The following is a 25,272-nucleotide window of genomic DNA, read 5'->3' as shown; positions in this document are numbered from 1 at the left end:
TTTCTATTCTTGAGTTTTTAATACATAATAGTATGTTAACATTACATTTGATGTTTGTCTCCAAATGCTAAAACAACGTGAAATTGTGAAAATTGTTCACATATATTCTGATTTTCCTCTTGGGAATATGGTAGCAATTCCTGCCTGCTTAAAATTAGGCATGGCCATGTGACTTGATTTAGCTAGTGAAGTGTGATTAAAAGTGATACCCTAGATAGAAGCTTTAAGAGTTAGTATATTCTTTGCCACACTCTTTGTTCCCTTCCTGTGGTGGCTGCTACTTCAGATTAGGTCCTTGAAGACTTGGAGCAGAGCCCCAGTCAACTCTCGATGGACATACAGCATGAAAGAATAAAAGCTTCGTTATTTAAAGCCACCAAGATTTGTCTGTAACTGTAGCATAACCTAGTTAAACCTTACTTATACTTATTTTGTAGTAACAACATTCATTTCACAGTTGTCCTCCCAGGGTATATGTGTCTTTTGAAGTTCAGCCTAAGTGCTTGTAATAATCAGTATAAGTTATTCAGAGAATCTGCTGGGATGATTAGTTGGGTGCCTTATTTGTGTGTAAAATAGTACAGTGACAGGTATTAGATAATGTTGGCAGGCTAGGAATGGAAGGGAAGCCAAGAATGGAATGACACATCTTCCAAAAACGACCAGATTTCATACCTGATAACATTAAATATAGTCCATTTGTTTCAGGAAAAACTGAACTATGGACTATGCCTCTGACCATAGTCAGTTTTGCAAACTCACCTGTTAAGTGACTAGCCTAAGATTACATAGCGACTTAGTGGCAGAACTGGGAAAAAGAAATCAGCCCTTTTGACTCTAGCCCTCTGTCCTTTTTTTAATTAAAAGATTTCACTCATTCTCAAGATTTTTTTTTTTTTTTTTTTTTTTTTTGTGCGGTACGCGGGCCTCCCACTGCTGTGGCCTCTCCCCTTGCGGACCGCGGCATGTGGGATCTTCCAGGACCGGGGCACGAACCCGTGTCTCTTGCATCGGCAGGCAGACTCTCAACCACTGCACCACCAGGGAAGCCCCATTCTCAAGATTTTTAATGCATTCCTCTCTTTTCATTCCTTATCCCCACCCCCCAAATGTGTTAACACTTTTGATGAATTTGCACAGAATTATGCTAATCATAATTCTTGGCTCATGAATATCCTCTCTGGTCTGTGCATGATCTGCTTATCTAGTGTGTACGTATTTATATACATCAATAAAATAATATCTGTGAATCCAATTTCTCAAACCTTGCTAGTAACTTACATCTTCCTATGTGTTCTCTTTGCCTCTCCCTAAATGGTAGCTATCATCCTGAACTTCGTATTTTAGTCTTCTGCATTTTATAAAAGTTTTATCATCTGTATGTTTACCTAAACAATATATTGTTTTATTTTTTCCTGTTTTTTAATAAAAAGAATATACTAAATGTAGCCTTCTGCACTTGCTTTTTTGGTTAAATATCACTAATACTCATTCTTAGTGCATGTGGTTGTAGTTCATTTATTTTACCACTGTATAATCTTTCATTCTGCAGATTTACCATAATTTGTCCATTTTCCTGGCTATAGACATTTGTGTTATTTCCAGTATTATGCTGTTACAGACATTTTGCTATGAGTATTTCTGTTTATATTTCTGTTAAACTTTTCTCCTGGATATGTACCAAGGGGAAGAACTGCAGGATCATAGACTATGCAATGTTTAACTTTACAAGATGGTACCTAATTAATTTCCACTGTTGTTATAATAATGCTATTCATTTATGTTATTTTTTTCTTGACATGATTGCCAGAGGCTTGTCTATCTAATTACTCTTTTGCAGTGATTTAGAAAATAAATTATGGTGATTTAAACTAAGGCCTGGCAGTAGAAATAGATAAAAGGGGATGGAATTGAGAAATGTGAGGGATATGAAAGCAACACGATCTGACTTGATGATCGAATTGGATATGGCAGTTGAGGGAGTGGGAAGGGTAAAGAATAACTTCTGAGTTTCCAGCTAGTATGTGAATCAGGGATGTAAATGCAGTTACTTTTTCTGACCTTGTAGTTAAAAAGTGCCCAGGTCATTTTTTTCTTTCATTAGTTTCTCTGCCATTATTTTCTTTTTTTCTTATTAGTTATCTATTTTATTCATATTATATCAATCTCAATCTCCCAATTTATCCTCACGCCCCCCACCCTGCTTCCCCCCCTTGGTGTCCATACATTTGTTCTCTTACATCTGTGTGTCTATATCTGCCTTGCAAACCGGTTCATCTATACCATTTTCCTAGATTCCACATATATGCATTAATATACGTTATTTGTTTTTCTCTTTCTGACTTAACTTCACTCTCTATGACAGTCTCTTAGTTGCTCTGCGGCATGTGGGATCTTCCCAGACCAGGGCTTGAACCTGTGTCCCCTGCATTGGCAGGCGTATTCTTAACCGCTGCGCCACCAGGGAAGTCCCTCAAGCCTTTTTTTTTTTTTTTTTTTTAAATCACAGAGAATTTGGTATAACAAATCTAGCTGGAATAAATAATTAAAAGAGAATTTGATTCATTTACAAAGAAATAGATAAAAATGAATGAGGTCGAACATTTTTCATATACCATTTTGTTTCCAAATCTTGGCTGCTTTTTCAATGGGCCTTTTCCTTTTTGTATATACCCATTTGTGTAACAAAATGAGGCACTACCTCAAGTGATTACAATAGCTCTCTTGGTTCTGCTCTGAGTAAGACCATTATTGTCAAAAGCATCAGATGACATTTCTTAATAGATGACTTTCTGAATTCACTGAAACTGAACAGCTGTTTCAAACAGAAGCCCTTTCTGTGAGAATTTATCATCTGCAAATCAATTGATGATTATTCATGATGAAAGTGTCTACATTTTGAGTGATTTTTAAATCAGGTTTTAATCATTTTAAATTTTTTTCTCTTTTTTAGTTTTTCATGGAAGTTATTTTAAATTTTTTATTGAAATATAATTGACTTACTATCTTGTATTAGTTCTAGGTATACAACATAGTGATTCAATATTTTTATAGATTATACTCCATTTAAATTTATTACAAAATAATGACTCTGTGCTGTACAATATATCCTTGTTGCTTATCTTATTTTTTAACATTTTAGTATTTTATTTTTAAACTTTATTTAATTTTTATTTTATTTATTTGTTTTTGGCTGCATTGGGTCTTTGTTACTGCACGCGGGCTTTTCTCTAGTTGCAGCGAGCGGGGGCTACTCTTCGTTGTGGTGCGCGGGCTTCTCATCGGGTGGCTTCTCTTGTTGCGGGGCATGGCCTCTAGGTGCGCAGGCTTAGTTGCTCCGTGGCATGTGGGATCTTCCCGGACCAGGGCTCAAACCCGTGTCCCCTGCATTGGCAGGTGGACTCCTAACCACTGCGCCACGAGGGAAGCCCCTAACTTTTTAGTTTATATTGGAGTATAGCCGATTAACAATGTTGTGGTAGTTTCAGGTACATAGCAAAGTGACTCAGCCGTACGTATGCATGTATCCATTCTCCCCCAGACTCCCCTCCCATCCAGGTTGCCACATAACATTGAGCAGAGTTCCGTGTACTATACAGTAAGTTCTTGTTGGTTATCCTTTTAAAATATAGCAGTGAATCACATTTTGAATTTTAACTTATTTCCCATTAGAAAATGTATGCAAAAATACATGTTTAAAGAAAATAATTAAAATAACTTTTAGTGGAAAACTGTTATCTTCTAAAAGCCAGAAGTATTTGGGGGATTATTTATACCAGTGAATGTACTGAGATACAACATTAATAAGCCCTTTAGAGGCTTCTTGGCGACTGGTTTAGGTTTCATCTAAGCTGTTAATTGAATACAGGGGATAACGAGTCATTTCATGTACCTGTAGGGGTTCCAGTATAATGAACTAAATGTCTTGATCTTTACAACCTTAAAGTTAGCCAATCAAAATAAATTTCACATGAATTGTCACACTGGTGAAGCAGTTTTCACAAAAAGTGCAATTTGAGTATTCTCTTGGTTGAATAAATTGTTTGGCTTTTGTAACAATTATAAAAACATTTAATGTATTAACCTAGAGTTACATTTACTTGCAGTACTACAACTTCATCGTTCTGAAAATGATATAACACCTCCCCAAACTAAGTTTCTTATGGGCAGAGTTCATATCTTATTTATCTTTCTGCCTCATATTGCCTGGGACATGGTAGGGCCTCTATGTGAATGTTTGTTGAATGAATAAATAAAAGTTTTTAACATAAAGGGGAAAACCTAAGCAGAGCTATCAGAATGGGACAGTGATCTAAAACTTTGCCAGTTGATAGATTGACTTTAGGTAGGAGAAAGATCTTCTGTTATAAAAGATGACTTAGCTCTGTTATTTGCTTTCATTCAAACAGGTATTTATGAGTGCCAGGTTTTGTGCTAAATGCTGGGTTGTACTAAATACAACAATTAACAAAACATTAAGTCCCTGTTCTCAAGGAGATTAAATTCTAATGGAAGGAATCAGCAATAAACCAGTATTTAGAATGTCAAGTAGTAAGGCTATGGAGGAAATTAAAACAGGCAAGGGGAATGGAATGTGTAACCTGGGTGTGGAGTTGTCACTGTTTAATACAGGGTGACCAGGGAAGTGATGTTTGAGTAGAACACAGAAGGAAGCTAGCCTTAAGCGTATCTGGGAGAAGTGCATTCCAGGCAGACAAAGAGCAAGGGCAAAGGCAGGAATCAGCAAAGAGACTGTGCTGCTAGAGTAGAGTGGGTGGGAGTGGAATTGTAGTAGATGTGGTTAAAAAGGAGAGTGGCAGACAAGTCATATAGGGTCTAGCAAGCCATTTAAGGACTCTGGGTTTAACTATTGAGTAAAGTGCCAGTCGTCAGAAGATTTTGGAGAAGAGAGATGAGGTTATTTATGATTTAGTATGTTTGCTCTGGCTGCTATATAGAAAATATACTATGGGCAGTGGGGCAGGGAGGGAGAAAGTGGTGGGTGGGAGCGGGAAGACCAGTTAGGATGCTCTAAATATTATATTCTAGACAAAGAGATGATGGGGCCTGGCTTAGGATTTTAGCAGTTCATGTGGTAAGAAGGAGGAGCCTACAGGTTTTGGTAATGTATTGATTGTGGGGTATGAAAAAGGAAGACAGCCAGAGCAGATGATAACTATAGAGTTACCATTTACTGGGATAGTGAAGATTACAAGAGGAGCAGGGTTTGGAGGCAGTGGAGATACGTGTGTTATTTTCTCCTTGATACCTTTCCCAGATGCTAGACTTTAATTCTGAATAGCTACATTCATGTATGTAAACGTGTCTCCATGACATAGTTTTGGGGGAAGAGCTGAAATATAATATTTGATAGGAAAACAGTCTAATTTGTGTCCTAACTCTGTTATAACTTTAGTTATATTTAGTTCACCACTGGTATCAAATGTTCTGAGTGCAGAATCAGAATTTTCCCTTCGTTAGGGCTTGGGGTCTGAGCTACCTATGAGACTCAGGAAATCTCTTCCCACTTTAAAGCCCAGCCAGCAGTTGGCAAAACTGTAAAGAGATCTCTGTTTCACAACTCAGATGCTGAGGTTTTGGGCAGCTGAGCCATTTTCTTTTCTCTTTAGCCCCACCCCTGGCTTTCCTCACCTGTGGAAAAAGCATTCACCTAATACCCTTTCTGTAGTAGGCCTGGACTTGCCCCTTGGGGACAGAGTTTTTTCTCTTAGCTCTGCTGCACTGTCCCCAGCATTTTGCAGTCCTACCTCCCCACTCTCCTAATAGAGCTCCAATACTTGGAAAGGATCCTTTTGAGAAAGTACAGATTTGCTCTGTGACTGAAGCTGCTCAGGGTTTTAATGTCTTGCCAGACCCCATGAACCCCTAAAAAGTTTCTTAAAAGTTGGGCTAGTTTTCCCCTTTTATAGCAAGTTTACTCCTCCTTTCACTGTGACACCAGACATTCCTGTTTTCATTCCTGGAAAGGGCTAGTTCCCTCTAGGAATTTAGTTCATTTATGTTGTGTGGCTTTTTTTGTTTTGTTTTGTTTTTGCGTCTCAGCTCTCTGAGTTTAAAAAACTATGATTTTATAGCCTGTCTGGGTTGTTCTTATTGTTGAGATGGGAGCAAAAAAGTCTTTTGTGAGTTTCTGTATCCTAACCATAAGCAGTAGTACTAGTTACTCTTTTGTGTTCAAAATAATTTGTATAGTTTGTTCATACTGAAATTATTTAGCCTGTTCTTTTAATAAAATCGTACTAAAATAAGGTATTGACCATATGCAGGTTTGATAAAAAACTGATGTAAATAAATGCATGCTGACACAATAGTTGATTTTTTTTTTATTGTGGTAAAATATACATAACATAAAATTTACCATTTTAAACATTTTAAGTGTACAATTTAGTGACATCAATACATTCAAAAAGTTGTGTAACTATCACTACTGTCTACTTCCAGAACTTTTTCATCATCCCAAACAAAAACTCTGCACCCATTAAACAATAACTCCTCATTGCCCCCTCCCTTCTATTCCCTGGTAACCTCTGTTCTACTTTCTGTGTCTATGAATTTGCCTATTCTAGATATTTCATACAAGTAGAATTATATAATATTTGTCCTTTTGTGTCTGACTTATTTCACTTAGCATGATGTTTTTAAAGTTCTTCTACACTTTAGCATGTATTAGAATTTCATTACTTTTTTATGACAGAATAGTATTCATTCCATTGTATGTATTTTTGTGTATGTATTTATGTGTATATATACATATTGTTTACCATTCACTTATTGGACACTTAGGCTTGTTCACTTGTTGGACACTTAGGCTGTTTTTACCTTTTGTCTATTATGATTAATGCTGCTATTAACATTTGTGGAAGAGCATCTGTTTGAGTCCCTGTTTTCAATTTTTTGGGATATATCCCTGGGAGTGGAATTGTTTTCTTTAGTCTATAGCTATTTTCTAATATCTCTAGTTACTACTTCTTTAATCCGTTGGTTAAGAGTGTGCTGTTTAATTTACACATATTGTGAGTTTTCCAGTTTTCTTTGTTATTGATTTCCAATTTCATTTCATTGTGATCAGAAAATATACTCTGTATGATTTCAGTCTTTTTAAATTTATTAAGACTTGTTTTGTGGTCTTACTAATGTCTGTCATGGAGAATGTTCTGTTTGCACTTGAGAAGAATGTATATTCTCCTGTTGTTAGGTGGAGCATTCTAATGTCTGTTAAGTCTAATACTCTAGGTATATAGTGTTGTTCAGGTCCTCTGTTTCTTTATTGATCTTCTGTCTGGTTCTTCTATCCAGTGTTGAAAATGGGGTATTGAAGTCTCCAATTACTATTGTAGAACTCTCTTTTGAATTTTTTCAGTTTTTACTTAGTATATTTTCAGGCTCTGTTGTTAGGTATGTATGTTTATGATTGTCATGTCTTAATCTGTTACCATTATATAGTGTCTCTCTTAGTCTCTTTTTTCACTATTCTATTTTTCTGACAAAAATTTAGTCATTTCAGCCCTTTTCGTTACTGTTTGCATGGAATACCTTTCTCTATCCTTTTACTTTCAATCTCTTTGTGTCTTTATATCTTGGGAATTAGAATTAGCTTATAACAACCTAGCTTGAATAATACCAACTTACCTCAATTAGTATGTAAACACTCTGATCCTGTATATCTCCATCCTTCCTCCTCTCTATTGTTATTGTCACAGATTACCTCTTTATACATTGTGTGCCCATTAACATAGATTTATCATTTTTATGTGTGTGGACATTGTCCTTTAAACCATATAGGAAAAAGGGGGAAAAGAGAAGTTGCAAACCAAAAGTACAATGATACTGTTTTTTATAACTGCGTATACTTACCTCTACTGGTGTTCTTTAGTTCTTCTTATGGCTTTGAGTTACTGTCTAACGTCCTTTCATTTCAGCCTGAAGCTCTCTGATTAGCATTTCTCATAGGGCAGGTCTACTAATAATGAACCTCTTCAGCTTTTGTTTATCTGAAATGTCTTTATCTCTCTTTCCTTCTTGGAGAATAGTTTGCTGGATATAGAATTCTTGGTGGACAGATTTTTTTTTTTTTCTTCCCTTTTCAGACTTTAAATACATTATTCCCAGTGCCACCTGATCTTCATGGTTTCTGATGAGACATCAGCCATTAATCTTTTTGAGGGTTCCTTGTGTGTGTGTGTGTGTGTGTGTGTGTGTGTGTGTGTGTGTGTGTGAAGTTGCTTCTCTCCAGCTGTTTTCAAGATTCTTTTTTATTTTTATCTTTGGGCTTTGACACTTTGAATAGCATGGATCTTTTTGAGTTTATCCTTCTTGGAGTTTGTTGAGATTTTCAGATGTGCATATGCATGTTTTTCATCAGATTTGGGAAGTTTTCAACCATTTCTTCAAAAAGATGTTTACCCTCTTTTTTTTCTCTTCTGGGACTCTGATGTCTTTGTGGGTATACTTGATGATGTCCTACAGATCCCGCAGAGTCGGTTCATTTCTCTTCATTCTTTTTTCTTTCTGTTCCTCAGACTGGATAATTTTGACTTTATCTTCAAGTTCACTGATAGTTTCTTTTGCCTACTTAAATCTCTTGTGAATTTTTCATTTCAGTTACTGTATTTTTTTAGCTCTAGAATTTGGTTCCTTTATAATATCTGTCTCTTTATTGATAGTCTCTTTTTTCATACATTGTTTTCCTGGTTTCTTTTAGTTATTTGTTTCCTTTAACTCTTTGAGCATATTTAGGGCAGTTTATTTAACATCCTTGGCTACAAATTCCAAAATTCTGGTCTTCTTCAGGAATGGTTTCTATCAAATGCTTTTTTTCTTGTAAATGAGCCATGCTTTCTTATTTGTTTATATGCTATGTAATTTTTTTGTTGAGACATGGGCACTGTACTATAATGAGGTAACTCTGAAAACCAGATTCTCCCGCTCCAAGGCTGTGGGTGTTTCTTGGTTGTTGAGGTCTGCTTCCATCCATTTGTGACTTTCCCAAATGATTTTTGCAAATGTGTATTCCTGTGTGTGGTCACTGAAGTTTCTATTCCATTACCTTTGCAGTCAGCTAGTGACCTACTGAAGATCTTCTTTAATATTTGGCTCAAGCAACAGCAAAAGAAAACATCGCTGTCTCTTTTAAGTCTCCCAGTAGATGCCAGTACAGGCACCCCCTGCAGCTCAAAAGGGCCTTAAGGAAGGCAAGTGCCTGCATCAGTGCCAGTCTCTCAAGGGGTTTGTCAGACTGCTCCAAATCTGCAGCCCCCACTTTGTTGTGTCAAGGTTCCCCACTGTCTGCCCTGGCACCAGCCAGCTGCCCTAGGAATGCAACTTGCTATCTCCATTGTTGGGACCAGGCTGAGGAAAGGGCAGCGTTAACTGGTTTGCACATGTGGTTCTCCTATCAGGATCAACAGCCTCTTCCTTCAGCAAGCACTCCCCTAGTTGTTATAAGTGTTCAGTCAGGTTCCAGAGTTCTGAGATAGTTGATTCTGGTCCTTTTTTCCACTTTGCTGGTTGTTTATGGTGGGGGGACCAACCCCAAGAGCTTCCTACTATGACATTTTGCATCTCAAGTGTCACAGTATTATATTGTCTTTCTAATGTGTGTTTATGAATAGAGGAACGTCTTCCGGTAGGTGTCTTTTTTCTGGGTGGTGTGTTTGCTCAGACTTTCAAAGGAAAAGAATCAGTCTCAGATTTGAACTCATAAAGGATTAAGATGTTTAAAGTGTTTGGTGAAAAAAACCTATAAGCATGATTGAAATTCTATTTCAGTGCCTCTGTTAATATTTTGTACAATAACTTCGTGTTTTATACAAATAAGAAATTTGTGTCTTCAGTGAGAAAACATAATTTTTGTTATTCCTCCTCATCAAGTATAGCTAGCTTAAGTGTCTTAGAAAGTGCTAAATATTTATCATGATTTAATTATTGAGGAAAAGCTATTAGAAAATTTGCTTACAGGCCACTCAGTGAGTTTACCTCAGTTACAGAAGGTTTAATTTAAGACTATAGTCACTGAAGAAAATGTTATAAAGAAATAAATAAAGTTCTCTTTGTTGAGAAGTCATATTATTCTACTAGATATTTTGGAAAGATTGACAACAGCAGGACTTAGTGGAAAAGTACTAGTCTGTCATTTCAGTCTTAGATTTAAATTCAAACTTTAAAATGCTTAATTTGTTCTGCACGTAAATTCTGCTTCTTTACCTACAGAAAAGTCATAGGCATTTTTAAAACAATCTCAGCTTTTTCTTCAACTTTTCCTGCAATTATTAATAAGAAGTTGTTTTAAGAATGTTTCAAAGACATAAGCAGAGAATTACCACTCAAATAAGTCCTTTAATCAAGAGAAATTTGGATTATAAGGTAAATTTGTGTACAAAAATTTTTTATTGGAAGTACCAAAGGGCCACAAAATGACAGCATTTTTTCAGGTAAATACTCATAGTAGAGGATCTAGTTTGTGAGTTTTCATAGCTGTTGTCTTAACAACAACAACAATAACAAAGTGTTTCCCATTCCTAGGGCAAAACTCAGTTGGCATTCCAGGATGGTTATCTGTATTCTCTAAGTAAATAGAATATGGGCGTTCCTCAGATATATTGCAGATTTGTTTCCAGACCCCTGCATAAAACTTACGTTTACACTATACTGTAGTCTAAGTGTGCAATAGCGTTATGTCTAAAAAAACCAGTGTATACACCTAAATTAAAAAATACTTTATTGCTGAAAAATGCTAACCATCATCTGAGCCTTCAGTGACTTGTAATCTTTTGGTGGAGGATGGCTGTTGACTGATCATTGTGGTGGTTGCTGAAGGTTGGGGTGACTGGCAGTTTTTTAAGATAACAGCTGCTGCATCAATTGATTCTTCCTTTCATGACCGATTTCTCTATAGAATACAATGCTGTTTGATAGCATTTTACCCACAGTAGAACTTCTTTCAAAATTGGAGTCAGTCCTCTCAGACCCTTCTGCTGTTTTATCAACTAAGTTTGTATAATATTCTGAATCATTCGTTGTCATTTCAGCAGTCCTCACAGCATCTTCACCAGGAGTAAATGCTAGCTCAAGAAACCACTTTCTTTGCTCATCTGTAAGAAGCAACTCCTCATCTGTTAAAGTTTTATCATGAGATTGTAGCAATTCAGTCATATCTTCAGGTCCCACTTTAATCCTAGTTTTCTTGCTGTTTCTACCAAATCTGCAGTTTCTTCCTCCACTGAAGTCTTAGACCCCTCAGAGTCATCCATGAGGATTGGAATCAACTTCTGCCAAACATTCTGTTAATGTCTTCCCATGAATCACGAATGTTTTTTAATGACATCTAAAATGGTGAATCCTTTCCTGAAGGTTTTCAATTTTTGTCTAGATCCCTCAGAGGAATCACTATATATATAGCAACTATAGCCATATGAAGTGCATTTCTAAAATAACAAGACATGAAAATCAAAATTACTCCTTGATCCGTGGGCTACAGAGTGGATGTTGTGTTAGCAGTCATGAAAACAACACTAATGTCATTGTACATCTCCATTAGAGCTCTTGGGTGACCAGGTGCATTGTCAATGAGCAGTAATATTTTGAAAGGATTCTTTTTTTCTGAGCAGTAGTTCTCAAAAGTAGGCTTAAAATGGGGCTTCCCTGGTGGCGCAGTGGTTGAGAGTCCGCCTGCCGATGCAGGGGACACGGGTTCGTGCCCCGGTCCGGGAAGATCCCACGTGCCGCAGAGCGGCTGGGCCCGTGAGCCATGGCCGCTGATCCTGGGCGTCTGGAGCCTGTGCTCCACAACGGGAGAGGCCACAACAGTGAGAGGCCCGCGAACTGCAAAAAAAAAAAAAAGTAGGCTTAAAATAGTCGGTAAACCATGTTGTAGACAGATGTGCTGTCATCCAGGCTTTGTTGTTCCTTTTACAAAGCACATGCAGAGTAGATTTAGCATAATTCTTAAGGGCCCTAGGATGATTGGAATGGTAAATAAACATTGACTTCAGTTTGAAGTCACCAGCTGCGTTAGCCCCTAACAACAGAGTCACCCTTTCCTTGGAAGCTTTGAAGCCAAGCATTGATTTTCCCTCCTATGAAAGTCCTAGATGGTATCTTCTTCCAGTAGAATGCTGTTTTGTCTACATTGAAAATCTGTTGTATAGGGTAGCCACCTTCATTAATTATCTTAGATCTTCTAGATAACTTGCTGCAGCTTCTACATCAACACTTGCTGCTTCACCTTGTACTTATATGTTATGGAGATAGCATCTTTTCTTAAACCTCGTGAACCAACGACCTCTGCTAGCTTCAGACTTTTCTTCAGCTTCCTCATCTCTCTCGCCTTCATAGAATTGAAGAGAGTTAGGGCCTTGCTGTGGTTTAGGCTTTGGCTTAAGGGAATGTTGTGGCTGGCTTGATCTTCCATCCAGCGCATTAAAACTTTCTCCATATCAGAAGTAAGGCTATTTTGCTTTCTTATTCGGGTGTTCATTGGAGTAGCACTTTTAATTTCCTTCAAGAATATTTCCTCCGCATTCACAATTTGGCTAACTGTGTGGCACAAGAGGCCTAGCTTTTGGCTTGTCTTGGCTTTCAGCATGCTTTCCTCAGTAAACTTAGTCATTTTTAGCTTTTGATTTAAAGTGAGGGATGTGCGACCCTTCTCACTTGCACACTTGGAGGCCATTGTATGGTTATTGATTGGCCTAATTTCAGTATTGTGTCTCAGGGAATAGGGAGGCCTGAGGAGAGGGAGAGAGTTGGGGGAACCGCTGGTGGGTGGAGCAGTCAGAACACATATAACATTTATGAAGTTTACTGTCTTAGATGGGCGAGGTTTGTGGTGCTCCAAAACAGTTACAATAGTAACATCAAAGATCGCTGATCACAGATCAACCCAACAAATATAATAATAATGGAAAAGTTTGAAATATTGTGAGAATTACCAAAATGTGACAGACACGAAGTCAGCGAATGCTTTTGGAAAAATGGCACCTGTAGACTTGGAGGGTTGCTGCAAACGTTCCATTAGTGTAAAAAACACATTATCTGTTGTGGAGTAAAACAAAGTGCAATAAAGATGCACTTTGTTTTACTGCATGCTTATGTATGCTTGTAGTTACATTTTCAGGATTAAAAAAAAAAATGAAAAAATTTCTTAATTGTACAGCAGGCAATCCCAGATCAAATTTTAGGTGATAAAGTAAGGTAACACATTACATGTTTCTTTTAAGCACTTGTAGTTGGAAACTGATTTTTGAACATTTTCAGCTCTGTGTGTGTGTGTGTGTGTGTGTGTGTGTATAAATATATATGGGGAGGGAGGAAGAGAAAGAGGCAGGGTTTATAGTAAGTCATTCTGAGTATCATTTATTGCCCCTTTACCTTTTAAAATTTGATCTAGCTATGGCAAAAAGCTGGAGATCTTTTTGACAACTAGAAAGGCATAAAAGTTGTTTTGTATTATACATGCACACAGATATATTCGAATGGGTATATATATATATATGGAATATATATGTATTATATATACGTGGTAAGTGCTGTGAGTAAAAAAAAAACAACTAAGGATAAAGGAATAGAGAGGGTCAGGGTCAGGAAAGAGCCCTTTGCAGGGTAAAGCTTATGTTGAAATTTGAGCATTTATAATTGTTCTCTAGATAGCTAAGTCTTTAAAATATTAAAACCAAACAGTTGTGGAGTTTTTATTTAGAGTTTATTTTAAATTACAGTACATTTACTTCTAAGGTAAAAATAGCTTTTTCAGTGGCATGAATTTAAATATAAAACAATATTTAAGCGTTCACTATAAATTACTGTTAATATATCTTAATCTTCATGAAAATGACAGTGTAAAGATCCTAACAATCCCAAATAAAAGTTTTTGCTAAAACAGAAAAAATATTTTACCCCAACTGTTTTTTAAAAAATATTATTTATTTATTTGGCTGTGCTGGGTCTTAGTTGCGGCACGCGAGATCTTTAGTTGCAGCTTGCGATCTCTTGGTTGCGTCATGTGGGATCTAGTTCACTGACCAGGGATTGAACCCAGGCCCCCTTGTGTTGGGAGTATGGAGTCTTAGCCACTGGACTACCAGGGAAGTCCTTTAACGCAACTCTCAAGGGTTTTGGTTTTAGGAAATCAGTAGTTTAGCACTGCTTTATTAATATACAGTACATATTAGTTAACCTTCAAGCTAATGTAAATAGTAATATTTACTTCACAAAAGGTGTTTTATTGTAGCATTGCATGTGTTTTTGTCCTCGACCTAATGGGCAAAAAAGTTGACATGCATAATTCTTCTTAAAGATAATTAGATATGTCAAGGAATATTTAATTTGGGCGTATTTTTTCTTTAATAATGATCTAGGCATTGTTGATGAATTCCTTAACATCTGTGTTTACTGATCATTGTGACTTAATTAAAAGGTTACAGTTATAGCATGGAAGATTAAAAAAATAGGACCTTTTTGAGGATGCGATGTGTTTTATTATGAAGTTTTTCTTTTTTATAAATTTATTTTTGGCTGCATTGGGTCTTCGTTGCTGTGCGTGGGCTTTCACTAGTCGCGGTGAGCGGGGGCTACTCTTCGTTGCGGTGCGCGGGCTTCTCATTGTGGTGGCTTCTCTTGTTGTGGGGCATGGGCTCTAGGTGCCCGGCCTTCAGTAGTTGTGGCACGTGGGCTCAGTAGTTGTGGCTCACGGGCTCTAGAGCGCAGGCTCCTTAGCTGTGGCTCACGGGCTTAGTTGCTCTGCGGCACGTGGGATCTTCCCAGACCAGGGCTTGAAACCGTGTCCCCTGCATTGGCAGGCGGATTCTTAACCACTGCACCTCTTATTAATGAATTAGAAATGTCCTTCTTATTCCTGACAGAGAAGAAAATACATAAAGTTAGTTACTTTATATACTAGAATTTTCTTCACTCTTGATGGAAATGCATACTGTTCTGAGTTATAAACACATAGAATTTCAACTAATATATTGTTCAAAAGCATTGTATGAAGAAAAAGTTAAGGCTTATGTGATTTCCCTTTCCCCCCCTTTTCTGTACCCACTTAAAACCATCAAGATTTACTTGGCGCTCTATAGTGGCATTGCCCAATATAAATATAATGTGAGCACCATACTGAATTTTAAAGTATTTTGCAGGTATATTTAATTAGTAGAGTTAGTTTTAGAAATATTGATAAATTTTACTTAAATATGTCTAGAATTTTTCAAAATCATGTTATGCATATAACAATAGATTTTTTACGTTCTTTTAAAATACTAAGTCTTTAAAATCCTGTGCATATTTTTTATTTACAGTACAAGGCAGTTTGGAGTGACCACTTTTCACATACATGGTCAGAATGGGATGTTACCATGTTATGTGAATTAATTCTGTAATAACATGTCTGTTATAGTTTGTTATTTTATCCTTATTTGTCATCTAAAATAAGAGGCAGGTACATGGTCAGCAAGCTTTCAAAAATGGTGTGCAAATTCTGAAGTGGTGATGTTTGTATAGTTACGTAGACATTCGTGACCACATGACTGTTTGAGAAAATTGGAGTCAAAAGGTTGGTAACTGTGAGCTACTAGCGCTTAGGGGTTTTTGTTAGGGCACACAGATTTCTTGAAGGAGTGTGTGTTGAGGGTTCCTAAGATACTCTCATGCTTGATAATTTGCTAAAAGGGCACAGAAATCAGAGAAAAGCTGTGAAACTCATGATTGTTTTATTACAGTGAAAAGATAACATTAAAATCAGCAAAGGGGAAAGGGTATATAGGGTGGAGTCCAAGAGAAACCAGGTGTGAGTTTCCAGTTATCCTCTCCTAGTGGAGTTGCATGACAGTGCTCCATTCCTCCAGTTGTCCTGTATGACAGCATGGCAAAGTGGTGCCAGCCAGGGAAGCTTACCTGAATCTTCGTGTCCAGAGGTTTTTTTAGGGGTCAATTACATAGGCATGGAAGTACCTACATGACTGTCTTTAGTTACTTAGTCTCTAGTTTCCCTTATTCCTCCTCCCCCCTGAGGTCAGGCTGATAAATGGTGTGGCCCAAAGGCCCAGGCATACAGAGATAGGGATTTACCATAATTCACATTGTTAATATAAATTACCTGGTGTGGCCCAAGATTTTAGGTGTACAAAGAAATTAATCAGGCAGGATATTGCAAGGGGTCAGAGGTTATCTTCTAGGAGCTTGTCTTAGGTGATTCCTTTCTTTGGAATATGCAGAGTTTAACCCCCCAAGCTTGCAGAGTTACCCCTTAACTGCACAGGATGATTCTGGATACAAAGGAGGGTGTCTCTAGTATCAATTCTTAGAGAAACAAAAGGGTAGATGAAGATTGGTGATAGCTCAATTCACCTTAAATATCTAATATGTTTTAAGCAAATGGCATGGATTACTGACTGTCAAGGTAGAGCTATATAAAGGCTGACTTTGAGAAGTAAAGAATCTAGCATTTAGGACAGCCATATAGTTACAGGTTTCTTAGTTGGAAACAACTCTTAAAGTTTACTGACTGCCTCCTATAAATTCACCTTGTTTGCTAAAGTATATGTTATCTCCTTTAATCCACATCTGAATGTCCATTTCTGCCTGTGATGGGAGGAACTTGTATCAGACTAAGGCTCCCTATGAGACTAGGGAAAAAATATAGTTTGAAGGCATCGTAGAGCTTTTGAGTCAGTCAAGACTTCAGGAGTAAAGATTCAGGAGAGAAGAGAAATAGACGTATTCTGTGGGTTTCCTCTAGAGATATTTTCTAACTCTTAAGCTCTTTTGGATAAGAGGATAAAAGTTGAGCAGTGTATGAGAGGTGAGCAAAAAGCAACTGAGGGAGTTGAGTGGAGCTTTCAATAGTTTCTGTTGTTGTTTTAGTCCTAGGTTTGCAGTTTGAATCTTTTGAAAGGCCACACCATAGGAGTGGGAACAAACAAAAGTAGGCCAGACTTTACAGTATCTGAAACTCAGTCTCAAGCCAACTCTGTTCCTGATTGGACTGAGGTAATCTCTTACTCTGACTGCTTGTTAGAAAAAAATTAAATCCTTTCTGGAAGAAGATAATAACATCATCCAGAGCTTCTACATTTTTTCTTCCATATTTTCATACAGTCATTCACATACAATGTGTAGTATTCAGTAAAAAAATCACTATGCATTCAACAGGACCAACAGAGAAAAACCAGCATAGAAACAGGTTATGCATGTTATTCATAGGTTGTGTAATTCTGCAGTTATAGACAAGAACTTTAAAATACTATAACCTAGTCATGAAAATAGATGGCAAGGTGAAGAATTGCAGCAGAGAACTTGAATCTATAGAAAGGGATCAAATAGGAATTCTAGGATTGAAAATACAATAACTAAAATTTAGAACCCAGTAGATCAGTTTAACTGCGGTTTAGGCACAGCTGAAAAGAGGTCAGCTGGAAGGTTAGTTAGTAGAAAATATTCAGCAACATTGATTTGTCTTTAAGTATGTAAAACAGAGTTGGTAAAACATAGTATTATCACTTATAAACTTGTATTCAGTACCCTACCCCGAGACTTTGAGCAAACAAAAATTATTCATTAAAAATATCTTATGTAGAGTTCACTTGTTCAGCACACTCAGCTACTTGGAATAGAGCCCTAGGATGAGAAAATAAGCAAAATACTTACAGATTCAAGATAGATATCCAGAGCTGGATGGTAAAACAGGTATTTTAGCATAGGGGAGTTAGAAGCAGCTCTTAGTTGGGGTAATGGTTACAGTACACTTGGTAATCTGGTAAACTAGCTCACCACAATTAAGACTGTAAATTAGAAAAGAAGTTACAGGTAAATAATTGAGGAATTGGTTTTGGCAGCAAATACCTTGTTTGATCATATCCAAGACTCCACTATGAATTATACCATTAGTGTATGTACTACTAGGAAAAAAGAAAGCTGTCAATTATAATTGACATCCCATTACAGTAAGTCCCCTACATACAAACCTTCAAGTTGTGAACTTTCAGAGATGTGATATGTGTTCCATCAACATCAGGCGTGAGTGAAATTGCAGCTTGCCCTCCATCTCCTATTGCAGATGATCCTTCAGCTCTGCCAGTTCCCACCTCCTCTCCCTCCTCCAGTCAGTAACTCTTCTTGCCTGTTCACTCGATGCCAGCCCCTGTATGCCAACTGTTGTACTGTACTACTGTACTTTTCAAGGTAGTGTACTGTAAGATTAAAAATGTTTTCTTTATTTTTTGTGTTTGTTTTTATGTACTATTTGTGTGAAAAGTATTATAAACCTATTACAGTACAGTACTGTACTGCGTGTGTTAGTTGAGTACCTAGGCTAACTTTGTTGGACTTATGAACAAATTGGACTTATGAACACGCTCTTGGAATGGAACTCATTCGTATGTAGGGGACTTAACTGTAATTGTGATACATCCTGATTTCAGAGATGTTAAAATGTGGGGGAAAAGGTAAATGGTAATCTTAGTTTTAAATCTCAGTTCTATCCATAATTGTTTGTTTGCCTTCTGTCAGGGAACTTCTTTGAGCCTATTTGCTTATTTGTGAAAATGGGATAGTATAGTATGCTCTTTAGAATTAGGAAGACTAAATGAATTCAGAGACATGAGAGTGTCTAGTATGGAGTAGGCATTTGAAACCTGTTAATTTGGCTTTTATTTTTTCCTTCTAAAATTTGGCATTGTTAAAATAATAGGAGGAGACTCCTGACAGCTGACCAGGGTGGGGGGAAGAACAAACCCCCAATATATTGGCTAAATAAGAAGTTAAAAAAGAAAATTTCTGTTGGAGCTGTTTAATAAATTGTCAAGCATCATTCTTTATTCTCCCTACCCCACCTCTTTCACCTGTCTTATCCCCTCAGTTATATTTAAAGGTATCACTGACTGGTTCCAATATGATGATTGATATTTATAATAATGGAACCTACACATCAAAATAATGATATATTTTCACTAAATTGGTTTTTACAAAGCTCATTTTAGGAAGATTTGTAATCCTTCTAAGTTTAGTTGTGATGCTTAAAATCTCAGTCTTTAGTTTTGTAGAATTCTTGCTCTTCTGATGATGCGATATGAGTATGGCATTAATTCAAGTGAGTGGATCTTTTTAAGGAAGGGTTGGATTTTGTGATGTTTGATGGATGTGAGAATTCCTCATTTTATTCTTATTTTGAAGATTCCCAGTAAACCGAGAACAGCATTTTTCTGGAGCTGTAAGATATTCATAGCTTTAATCTTATGTTCATTCTGTTCTCTTCTTTCAGGATTTTTCAAGTCACATTCAGTTGATAGGATGAAAAAATTTAAGAGAAGGCTATCCCTCACGCTTCGAGGAAGCCAGACTATTGATGAATCGTTGTCTGAATTGGCTGAACAAATGACTATTGAAGAAAACAGCAGCAAAGATAATGGTAAATATTGAGGGGGTAGGGAAGGGGAGGAGAGAATTGAATTACATGATAAATCGAATGTAAATTTACTTTCCTGATTAGTCCTTAGTAGGTTCCTTCTGTTTATTTCTCTGCCTCCTTCCCTAGTTCAATAACTTTGGCTTGCTTACTGGAATGTTCCATTCTTACTCCAACAGTGTTACTATAGCTGGTCTCTAACCCTGATGAATTCTCTATCCTGTTTATCTTTCCATTTTTCATTAGTTCTTAAATAAGAATACTTTGTATAATATTATCCTAGTTAAGTAGCTATTTTAAAATTAACATTTAAATATTCTTGTTTTCTTATAACCAAAGTTTATACAGCTTAAAAGTGCATAGTAAGTTTGTGAAATTCCTGGGAATTCCCTGTTGGTCCAGTGGTTAAGACTCTGTGCTTTCACTGCCGAGGGCCTGGGTTCAATCACTGGTCAGGGAATTAAGGTCCCACAAGCCATGCGGCGTGGCCCCCCAAAAAAAAAGTTTGTGAAATTCCTGTTTTAAATTTCATCAGTTTTATAACATTATATATGCATATATTGACTGTCCACATAGACGACAAGGTTTATCATATGAGTGAATCATACCATTTTTTTACTTTATATTGACCAAAGAATCTATCCATAGTATTGAAAGCAGTTAATAGTAGATAGGCATATAATGTTTCACAAGTTTGACAGTTCTTTTTACAGTGTAAAGTAGTTAGTACACAGATGTTGATATAAAATAAAAAGTTTGTTAAATTGAATGGATTAAAATGCAAAATCCTGATGAAATCTGTAGAACAAGCCTACATATTCAAAACTGAAATAGCCCTAGAGATGTCATAGTAATAACCAGGAAGGAGCTTACAGGAATGGCTGCCAGTGTGTCATAATGTGCAGATTCTCTTCCTTGCCTCTGCCTGAAGTTCTTCTGTTTAGAGGTTTGTGGCAGTTGGTGAAAACATGAATATCCTCACCCCCTCTGGATGAAATGTAACTGTCCTTGTGAGAGAGGGAAAGGTATAATGGAAAGTGCTCTGGACTTTAAAAGTCATGGATTGGGACTTCCCTGGTGGCGCAGTGGTTAAGAATCCGCCTGCCAATGCAGGGGACATGGGTTCAAACCTTGGTCCGGGAAGATCCCACATGCCGCGGAGCAACTATGCCCATGTGCCACAACTACTGAGACTGTGCTCTGGAGCCTGTGAGCCACAACTACTGAGCCCGCATGCCACAACTATTGAAGCTCACGCACCTAGAGCCCATGTTCCACAGCAAGAGAAGCCACCGTAATGAGAAGCCTGCGTACAGCAATGAAGAGCAGACCCCGCTCACCGCAACTAGAGAAAGCCCGTGTGCAGCAACAAAGACCCAACGCAGCCAAAAATAAAATAAATAAATAAATTTATTTTTTAAAAAAGTCATGGATTGGAATTTGGGATACACTTACACACTTATTAGTTACATGACTCTGGGTAAGTAATTTATCCTACCCAACCTTCAGTTTATCTCTTCCTCAGAAGGGTCATTATTTTACTCAAGGTTATCTGGCTCATAATATAGGAGGGGAAACATAGATGAGTTTGGTAGAAAATTTAAAATAATAATTTGGTTATAATTTACTTTAGGAGAGAAATATTTTACATTTGGATCAAATCTCAAAGCTGATATTATAATGTTTTATTCCTTTTGCCAGGAGAAAAATCCTTAATTCTCTCTCAGATCCCCTTTGATTTCTTGTTATTAATTAAACCCTGTATATTCATTCTTATGATCCACTCCACGAGTCTTGCGAGCTATTCGCCAATGATATTCAGGAGTAAAGTAAGCACAGAATACATCTTGATAGATGCTTTCTGGGAACACATTCTGGATGGGAATTTGACTACAAGACAAACCTCTTAAAAATAAAAAAAGAGTGTGAGTCAAAGAAAATGTACATACTTTTTGGAGAGCTAATTAATATTTTAGATTCATAGCATATTTCCTGGAATATTTTAGTATTAATTGTCTTAAAACATGCTTAATTTATAATGAATGGTGAAACATTGAAAATTTTTTTCAAGTAGAACATAGTTTAAAGTTTACTTTTATTCTAATAGTAACATTAACAATTAGTAAAGAAGAGAAAATAGAAACTCTGCTGAGTTTCCTCTTTAAGTTTTTTGAATTACTTGAAATAATACTTGAAGATGTCATAATAGACTGATTCCTCTTGGGTTGCAGAGATTGCTGGTAGCATAGGCTATCTCTGAGTTATATCTGCTATTACTTATTTCCTATGTATAACAACGGCACATGGGACAGCTTTCACAAAGATTCTTTACCTTTTTGGTTATCTTTCAGTACCTGATAGCTGGTTCCAACATTTTCTTTCTTTATGGAGTTTATCTTAAAGGTAAAAAGCTCCTAAGATCGGTAACACACACAGTCTGTGTCTGAATATGGTTTAATGAATGAGAAGAGGTAGACTATACTTCTTAAAAGATCTTCTCACATACACTATAACCAGTTTGTAAAGCAAGTGATATTTGTCTAACAACTATATAGTGGTAGTGCTGGCTTGAGGAGGAAGAATATAGTTTATAACTTTCTTAAACTAAACCAATTTTTCATCTCCTGTCTTTTGTTCAGTCACTTGTATGAGCAGAATCCTCTTACTCTTGCATTATATATAGGCAGGTGTCTCTCATGCATATTCTAGGACAAATAAAATGAGAAAGTACACCTAAATGGGGCTAATACTATAAAAATCTTGGAAAAATTATAATGCATATGATACAGTTGGTGTATCAAAATGTACATACACTGTCACTCATACATGTTCTACCTCCATCCAAAGAGAATTTGAGCTATTATCTCTATTTTGATAATTATGAGTCATACTGTGAAGGCTTTAACTCAGTTATAAATGTATAATATAATTATAGTTCGCATTAGAGTACCTTTCTAGATAAGCTAGTGTGTTTACAGATTGATCGGTGGATTGAACCCCAGGGAAAGAGGAATCTTGAATTTATATTTAGTGTGTTAAAATTAGGTTGAAAGTTTGCAAACTTGGTTGATTTAAGCATACTGGCCTTAACTCAATACAGCGTTTCCTAATTATAAAATGAAATTTTTGCACTAAAATTTACAAACTGAAGTATAAGAAACATTTTTTTCTAAAGTACTTTCAAGGAAAGAGAATTCTGAGCACATCAGATTTTTTTTTTTTAGTAACTGAGAAGGCACTGAATATTTCATTTAAAAAAACACTGTCAAACATTAATTCATCTCAGTTCCTCAGAAGTTAAAAATAGAATTACCATATAACCCAGTAGTTCCATTCCTAGGAATATATCCAAATAATTGAAACAAGTATTCAAACAGAATCTTGCACATGAATGTTTATATTTATAGCAGCAGTATTTACAGTATGCAAAAGGTGGAAACAACTCAAATGTCCATCAACAGATGAATGTATAAACAAAATGTGACATATTCCGGGAATGGAATATTATTCAATCATAAAATGGAATGAGGTACTGATACATGCTACAATATGGATGAATCTTGAAAACTGAAAGAAGCCAGACCCCAAAGGTCACATATTCTATGATTCCATTTTTATGAAATATCCAGAATAGGTAAATCCAGAGACAAAAAGCAGCTGAGTGGTTGCCAGGGACTCAGGAGAGGGGGGAATGCGGAGTGACTGTGTAGTAGATACAGGGTCTCCTTTGGTAGTGATGAAAATATTTTGGAACTAAATAGAAGGGATGGTTGTACAACATTGTACATCTACCAAATAAAATGATTAATTTTATGTTAGTGAATTTCATCTCAGTAAAAACAGTTCATCTGAAAAATACCTTTTTCTCATAGATTCTTGATTTGCTTGCTAGAAGTCTTACTATGATTTTAGACATACAGAAAGTTACATTTCATGATGTTGTCTTTAAGTAGTTAGCCTTACTCTGTAATGAGAAGTGTATTGAAATTATTGATTTGATGAGGAGGACAGGTGACAATTTAATTATGATGAAGAGAATAGATCACACTTATAGAAAGGCAAAAGTAGTGTTTTATTACACGTAAACTATTTGAGGCTTACAAAGGCAGCAATAACAAGAACAAAAAAAAACCCCAAAAGGCAAAGATTGAAATGGTCCAGTTTTCCTGATATTCAGTTTCTTGTCCTTACTCCTCAGTCTGTGCACTGGGACAGTTTATCGTGTTGTTCAGAATTAACAAGACTAGTTTTATGGATATTGTGAGACCTTGTCTTATTTCCAGGTTTCTCCCTTTCTCCTGGTAATCTGATACATCGGGGTCCCCAACCCCCCGCCCCCACCCCCGGGGCCGAACAGCAGGAGGTGAGCACAGCAGGAGGTGAGCGGCGGGCAAGTGAGCAAAGCTTCATCTGCCGCTCCCCATCGCTCCCCATGGCTCGCATTACCGCCTGAACCATCCCCCACCCCCACCCCACCTCACCCTATCTGTGGAAAAGTTGTCTTCCACGGAACGGTCCCTGGTGCTAAGAAGGTTGGGGACTGCTACACTACATGGTAGCAGTGACAGTTTTTGACAATAGTGGATGACATAGGGTGTTCTAAGTAGTGCTAACTCCTCCAAATAGGACAAGGTCTGTGAGAGGATGAGGCTGAAAGCACAGACTTCATTGGATGTATGTAGGGTCTGGAATAGGATCGGGTTAATAAGAGAGCTTACAAGAGCAGGATTAGGAACCAGAGAGTGAGTTAAGGCTACGAGGTGTTGGCTAAGAAATTCGTTCTCCTGATCATAGTAGTACACATAATCAGAATATCCAAATAAGATGTCAAATAAATTTCTTAGTGGAATCTAATGATTGCCATGTTATGATATTAAAAAGTCATTGAAATCCTTACTTGGAACTAATTATAGAAAAGGAAAGATCTAGTGCAGGTTTTCATATAGATTTCCATTACTTTTAAAAATATATTGTAAAATATATATAACCTGTAATTTACTATTTTAACCATTTTGAAGCATACAGTTTTAGTGTTAGTACATACATTCACATTGCTGTGCAGCCACCACCACTAACCATATCTAGAACTTTTTCATCAGCCCAGACTGAAACACTGTACACATTAAACAGTAATTCCGGACTTCCCTGGTGGCGCAGTGGTTGAGAATCCACCTGCCAATGCAGGGGACACAGGCTCGAGTTCTCGTCTGGGAAGATCCCACATGCCGCAGAGCAGCTAAGCCCGTGTGCCACAACTACTGAGCCAGCATGCCACAACTACTGAGCCTGCTCTCTAGAGCCCGTGAGCCACAACTACTGAAGCCCGCACGCCCAGAGCCCGTGCTCTGCAACAAGAGAAGCCACCTCCATGAGAAGCCCTTGCACTGCAACCAAGAGTAGCCCCCGCTCGCCACAACTAGAGAAAGCCTGCGCGCAGCAACGAAGACCCACTGCAGCCAAAATTTAATTAATTAAAAAAAAAAGAAAACAGAAAGATCAGTAGTCTGTAATAACCTATATGGGAAAAGAATCTGAAAAACAATGGATACACGTATATGTGTAATTGAATCACTGTGCTGTACACCTAAAACTAACACAACATTGTAAATCAACTATACTTCAATATAAAATAAAAATTATAAAAAAACAAAATAGTAATTCCCCATTCTCCTCTCCCTTCAGGACCTGGTAACCACTATTCTCCTTTGTCTATTTGTCCTCTTGTGTCTAACTTATTTCATTTAGCATAATGTCTTAAAGGTTTCCACTTCTTTTTAAAATAGAGTATTATTATCTTACTGAACTGTCCAGTTAATTGCTGTCATAATCTTGAAATGTGTGAATATTTGACCTCA

The 25,272-nt window shown here is 37.0% G+C and overlaps 1 protein-coding gene across 1 annotated transcript in view; it reads left to right on the top strand.

Annotated features, from left to right (window-relative positions):
- CDK17 (cyclin dependent kinase 17) overlaps window positions 1–25,272 on the top strand; it is a 98,935-nt gene that overhangs the window by 31,877 nt on the left and 41,786 nt on the right. The window contains exon 2 of the mRNA XM_027107248.1: window positions 19,274–19,420. Coding sequence (XP_026963049.1) covers window positions 19,303–19,420 — 118 coding nt within the window. The 5' untranslated portion in view covers window positions 19,274–19,302. The remainder of the gene's footprint in view (window positions 1–19,273; window positions 19,421–25,272) is intronic.

Source organism: Aethalodelphis obliquidens, unplaced genomic scaffold (assembly GCF_003676395.1).
Source record: "Aethalodelphis obliquidens isolate GAN/ISIS:26980383/991018 unplaced genomic scaffold, ASM367639v1 scaffold8, whole genome shotgun sequence".
Taxonomy (NCBI): domain Eukaryota; kingdom Metazoa; phylum Chordata; class Mammalia; order Artiodactyla; family Delphinidae; genus Aethalodelphis; species Aethalodelphis obliquidens.
The sequence above is the reverse complement of the archived record's forward strand: the minus strand, read 5'-3'. Positions and strand labels throughout refer to the sequence as shown.